This window comes from Chelonoidis abingdonii, chromosome 23, assembly GCF_003597395.2.
Source record: "Chelonoidis abingdonii isolate Lonesome George chromosome 23, CheloAbing_2.0, whole genome shotgun sequence".
Taxonomy (NCBI): domain Eukaryota; kingdom Metazoa; phylum Chordata; order Testudines; family Testudinidae; genus Chelonoidis; species Chelonoidis abingdonii.
In genome coordinates this window covers 4,797,070-4,803,153 of record NC_133791.1, presented here as the reverse complement: position 1 = coordinate 4,803,153, position 6,084 = coordinate 4,797,070, and the positions used below count along the sequence as shown (strand labels likewise).

General features: G+C 46.9%; 1 protein-coding gene across 1 annotated transcript in view; it reads left to right on the top strand.

Annotated features, from left to right (window-relative positions):
* The window catches only part of PRXL2B (peroxiredoxin like 2B), a 17,747-nt gene that overhangs the window by 1,483 nt on the left and 10,180 nt on the right, over positions 1 to 6,084 (top strand). Inside the window, exons 2-5 of the mRNA XM_032763752.2 lie at positions 355 to 559; positions 2,469 to 2,520; positions 3,324 to 3,387; positions 4,002 to 4,077. Coding sequence (XP_032619643.1) covers positions 355 to 559; positions 2,469 to 2,520; positions 3,324 to 3,387; positions 4,002 to 4,077 — 397 coding nt within the window. The remainder of the gene's footprint in view (positions 1 to 354; positions 560 to 2,468; positions 2,521 to 3,323; positions 3,388 to 4,001; positions 4,078 to 6,084) is intronic.

The window sequence follows — 6,084 nt, the reverse complement described above, 5'->3', positions numbered from 1 at the left end:
TCCTGTTAACTTGGCCCCAATGCTAGGAGCTGAGTAGGCTTGACTAGTAGGCCTCTTGTGTATAGGCCTCGTCATGGTTTTCTAGGCATAGTCCGTTTCCTCTGTGGGTGCATTTCACGCCATGTTTCTCTGCTCCTCTTCTCTCTAAAACCAGACAACCACATAGTAGGGGCAGAGATAATGATCCCTCTATTACTGTACTGGAAACTCCTCCTAACTCTTCAAACAAACCACCTGATGAGTTTGTCAGTGGACAGTGGCCCTTGAATTTGTTGAGGTTGCTGTAATCTGTAAGTTCTGTTAGGATGCGTTCGTCGTGCTGGCCTTGTGGCTACTGGTAATGCCTCTCTGTAGGTGGTGGAGCTGCGGGCCTTGTGGCGGGACCAGCCATGTGTGGTGCTCTTCCTGCGGCGGTTTGGCTGTCAGATTTGCCGCTGGATTGCCAAGGAGACCAGCAAACTGAAAGATTTGCTGGACAGTCACAACGTCCGCCTGATCGGAGTCGGGCCGGAGAGGGTAGGCCTGCAGGAGTTCATCGATGGGAACTACTTCAAAGGAGGTAGGACTAGGGGGTGGGAACTTCCCCTCCAAGAGTTTCTGAGCTCTCCTGTCTCATCTGGGGAAGTGATGCACTCAGTTCAGAAAGCAAGGTACAGGAGCCTCTATTCAGCCTTGTGCTCATGCAAAACCTGGGGTGCAGAGGCTCAGAGTTCAAGGCAGAAGGGACAACCCAATCACCCAGCCTGCCCTCCAGTGTGTCATAAGCCACCCAGCAACTGAAATTAGACCAAAGTCTTACAGCCCAAGGGAGACTCCGCAATTTTGTGCCACAGGCAGAGAATAGGAGGGACTGGGTGCTTTAAGGCCTGAGGCTCCTGCAATGGAGGGGAAGTGATTAAGTGAGAGATGCAGTGTTGTTGGAGCTGTGTCGGTCCCAGGAAATTAGAGAGACAAGGCGGGTGAGGTAATATCTTTTATTAGACCAACTTCTGTTGGTGAGAGAGATGAGTGCTCAAGCTACCAAGTGTTCTTCCATGGGTCTGGGGAAGGTACCCAGTGTCACAGCTAAAGACCAGATTGAACTGATCACTTACCAAATCCATATCTATCTGCAAACTTGTCTTGATCATGCCCCCTTATTCTGGGGCTGCCCTAACTTGTGCTGTGGTCCTTGTCAGCTGGGGAATAGCCAGAGTGCAGGCCTGCCCTGAGCACAACCCCTCATGCCCAGATGTGCTGCTCTCTGGCTGAACCTCACTTATTTATGGTGGGTTGTGTAGCCAGGTAGCTACACGGCAACCATGAACTGGAGCAAGGGAGCTTAAATGGGACTCCCAACAAGCTGAGGGCAGAGCTGGGACTTGCCCCAGGGAGTTCTGACAAGGTGACACCCCCTTTTCCATGCTAGAATTGTTCTTATATTTCATTCCTGTGTATGCTGGGTAGTCATGAGTTGAAAGATGTGAACAAGGTGTAATTAGTATTTAATGGCTCCAAAAAGTTGCCCTCAGCGGGCTTGGCATCAGCAGCTGCTTGGAAGGTTAAATGATACTGTACTTGCATAACCAGGTGGAGGAAACCTGTGCATTGCTGGGAGTCTCAGCAGAGAGGCCGAGGACATGGTGGCATGGAGTCTGCCTTGTCCCTGGGGCATATCCTCTAGAACCAGCCCCAGTTTGACTGGAAGAGCTGCATGGGGAAGCCTGCTGTACATGTTCTGTGGTTAACTTCAGCTTCCAGCAAATGCCTTTCTCCAACCTCTAAAATTGGGACTGGCAGTCCAGACTTCAGAGCTGAGCATCTTTGCTAGCTTGCTAACTTGTACTAAGCCCAGCCAAGTGCAGTGCTGGGGCCAGGATCTGGGGGTTGTGAAGGTGGCTTAGTCACCTGCTTGTCTCTGGTTACATGTTACCCATATCCTTCCACCCACTGATTACCTGCATCTGCAGATCTGTCCCACTCTTGACTAGCTCTGTGGAACCTGATTTCCTGCCTGAGCTCCACTTCTGAGCATCCCTCTTTTCTCCCTCTGTCCATACCCCAAAATGTGCTGCCTCCATGCCAAGCTATTGGACCAGTCTCCTGAGTAACATTCATGCCACACCCTTCTTCAGTATAAAACTGCCATGGATCCTCATGCAATGCCACAGATGGCCTGTAGATACTACAGGGGTGTGTGCCTGGCAGCACATGTATTGAAGTGTCTGGAGGGAGCTTTCAGGGAAGCTCTCTTCTGTGGGTTATAGGCGTGGGTGGAAGGGTAGGGGAGACAACAACTAGGTTTGAGGCAATATCTTGCTGGATGATGATGCTTTTTTGTGAGCTTGTTCTAGAGACTAGTCATGTTTTGACTGAGCTGCTTTGCTGGCTGCTGCTGAGATTTTTTTTGCAGACTGACATAAAACAAATACTGCTGAGATGGCACATCCTCCCTGGTTGTTTTAACTTCATCTTTTTTCCCTCCCTAGAACTCTATCTTGATGAGACTAAGCAGTGCTACAATGACCTGGGTTTCAAAAGGTATGTGGCTCCTACTGACTTCTTGTCCCCACTCTAAGAGAACCTCAGCCCTTAATCAAAGCAATTTGAAGGGACGTAGCTAAGATGACTGGGGCCCATTATAGCAGAAGGCAGCACCCCGTCCTCCAACTGAGAAGACAGCTTTGCCCCAGTGTAGTTCTAATGGTCTCTGACTCCTGTGGGAAAGGGCTGCCACATGGCAAACTGCAGGGCTCCCTCAGTACAAACCCACCTGGGGCTCCAGCTCTTGCCTGTCGCTTCATTACTCTGGGGACCATTAATGGTTAAGTGACTGTACTTGGTTTGAGACCTAGGCAAACATACAAGGCTCTTGGATCAAAACTGAAAGCCTGGGCATACCAGCAAGATCCTGAGCTCAGTGGCTTCTGGCTAGCTCATGCTGGTGTGCTGGAACGCACTGACCACGGGGATTTGTGGTGGTGCTTAGGGTGTTCATTACAATGAGTCAAATTTAGCTTTCTCCTTCTCCCCCCTACCCCCTGTGTACAGCCCTCTCACCCAGGGTCACAGACTCGGGCTGGAGCCTCCTCTCCCTGCCCCTGCTGCCACCATGGTGTCATGTAGTAACTTTATCTGAAGTGAGTTGCAGGACAGTGAAGTGGGAGAACCTCTGGCTAATGTGACAACATTCAACAGCAAGCTGCACGGAATGAGTGCTGATCTCCCTGTGAGCTTAATTATTGGGGGTCAAATCCTCAGCAGGTGTAAACTGGTGTAGCTTCATTGACTAAGCTAAATTAAGGTAGCCGAGGATAACCAACATGTCCTTTCTGCCCCCCCAGGTACAATGCCTTGAGTATAGTTCCTGCTGCTCTGGGGAAACCAGTTCGAGAAGTTGTCACGAAGGTGAGAGCCTAGATAGTAGGAAATGTACCCCAGTTGAGAACCACTGCTTTAGAGGGTGCATGTACCCCTGGGGTATTCAGAGGTGTTCCGGGGGGGAGTGTACATCAACTCGTTTAGATATTGGCCTAGTTTTACAACAGGCTACATACAAAGCATCAGCAAAGTCTGTACAAACTAAAATTTCATACAATGACTTGTATGGCCTATAGACCAGTATAAACACTAAAATGTAAGTACGTATTTATATTCCAATTGATATATTTTATAACTCTATGGTGAGAGTACACAATTTGTCAGCAGTAGTGTGGCTATGACACGTGTATTTGTCAGGTTTTTTTTTTTTTTTGAGCAAGCAGTTTTTAAGTGAGGTGAAGCTTGGGGATTCACCAGACAAATCAGACCCCTGCAAGGGGTACTGTAGTCTGGAAAGGTTGAGAGCCACTGTTCTAAAGGCCTGACCAGACTTGTGCTGAGCACTTGCATGACTTCAGTGGGTGCATCTGGGACCCTTCTGCCCGCTGGCTTGAGTGGGTTTTGAGAGGGCCCTGAGCATCCTCAAGATGAGGCCTTTGAATCACACTTGCAATGAACTTTGAGCTTTATTTTTCCCTCAGGCAAATGCGGACGGCATCCAAGGGAACTTCTGCGGTGATCTCCTGCAGAGTGGAGGAACAATAATAGTCAGTCAAGGTAAATAAATTTGAATCCATCTGTCAAAACTACCAGGTAATTGGCCATAGCTGGTGAAGGAAACATTTCTAGATGACTTGCTTGGAGCAGTTTGGCTGGTTGAAGAGCCTATGCCTGGAGAAGGATTTAGAAGCCATCACACTGAAATCCTGCCTCAAGAAGGCAAGACAACTGGGTTGAGGGCAGGGAGGATTTGCAGCTAATGGAATAGGGTGTGGAAACCTGACAAAGGAAAAACTGGTAGGCAAGCATCTGAGTTGTTAGGTGTATCAGTTAGCAAGGATGGCATCCATTCTTGCTAACTATTTAATGGGGTCTTTCATGGCATTAGTTAGGCCAGCTAAGTCACTTTTATACTTTCTTAGACCCTGGAAAGTGTGTTTTAGTTGTTCCTACTGCCTACAAACTAAGATCAGCCCTTGAACCAGCACTGCTTGGCAGGTCCATGGCCTGCATAATGGTTCAAGTGTTTGACTTCAGTTGTACTTGCTATTGCTATATTGTATTGCTGTTGCCTGGGAGGGAAATCTCTTCCGGCTGAAACTTGGTACCTCCCCAATAGTGGAGTTGATGCAGAGCCCTGGCACATCTCTGCAATGGGAGCTGTCCATGCTGTGGTGTCTGTAGCTGAACGTACCTAAGCCTTTTTTGAGATCTGACCCACAACATGGCATAGTTTTCGCTAATGCTGCATTCTCCAGTTCTTAGTTGGGTCCAGCTCTTACCACCCGGTGGCAGTATGGTAAGAAGAATGTTCAGAGAGTGCTCTCTAACACCAAATGTAATTTTTGGTTTTAAAACTCCCTAGCTAAAATGCTGCCCCTTCTACAGAAAACAGAGAAACTTTGTTACTGTCCTAATGTTTAGATGCTGGAATGTAAAGCAATAGGAAATCCAGACATGCATCCAATGAAGTGGGTATTCACCCATGAAAGCTTGTGCTCCAAAACGTCTGTTAGTCTATAAGGTGCCACAGGACTCTGCTGCTTTTACAGATCCAGATTAACACAGCTCCCCCTCTGATACTTGACAACCTCATCGTTAGTCAAGAGTATCAAAGGCTGATGGCAAAGCTAAAAGATTCAGCATGTACCTCTGGCTATTGTCCATTGCTAGGAGGATATCATCACATAGCAAGACCAGGGTATTCATCAAGCCAGATCCAGGCTGTAAAGGACTGAGTAAGTATGTGGATTCCCAGTGACACCAGAACAGTCTTACTAAACAAGCAAAACTGTCAGCCTCGAAAGGTGGCTCCTGAAAAAGGGCTTGTACAATAATAACTTCACTGTGCAAAAAACCAGAAAGACGACTATGATGTTTGCTAGGTATAGAGAAGAGTGCCATGTGCAATACTGGCTCCAATTTAGGTAGTTTTCTTCCATTTTCTATGAAAACAGGATTTTATTCATCCCATTCCCTACAGTTTCACATCTGTAATTGTCAGTGGCAGACAAAATGCAAAAGATGTAGGGAACAGGACCTTCCCCACACATCATGCTGTGATACCACTGTATTGTTCCGTATCATTTTTCTCTATCTATTTTCATCCTTACTTCTCTCCAGTGATGAATTCTCCTGTATGCCTGGTGGTGAGACAAACAGCTATTTCAGTTGTTCACACCTTCTGACTGGTTTTCTGAGAGTGAGTCTCTGGGGATAACATAAGATTAATTTATCATCCCCTTCCCCAAAGCTGGACTTGGCATATGAAGTTAGAATTAGGGCTGTCGAATGATTTTAAAAAATAATCGCAATTAATTGCAGTTTTAATCGCACAGTTAAACAATCATAGAATACCAATTTAAATTCAGCATGGAAGCATGTCCTCTGAATGGTGGTCAAAACATGAAGGGGCATATAAATGTTTAGCATATCTGGCATGTAACTACCTTGCAAAGCCGGCTATAATAGTACCATGCAAATGCCTGTTCTCACTTTCAGGTGACGTAAATATGAAGCAAGCAACATTATCTCCTGTAAATGTAAACAAATTTGTTTGTCTTA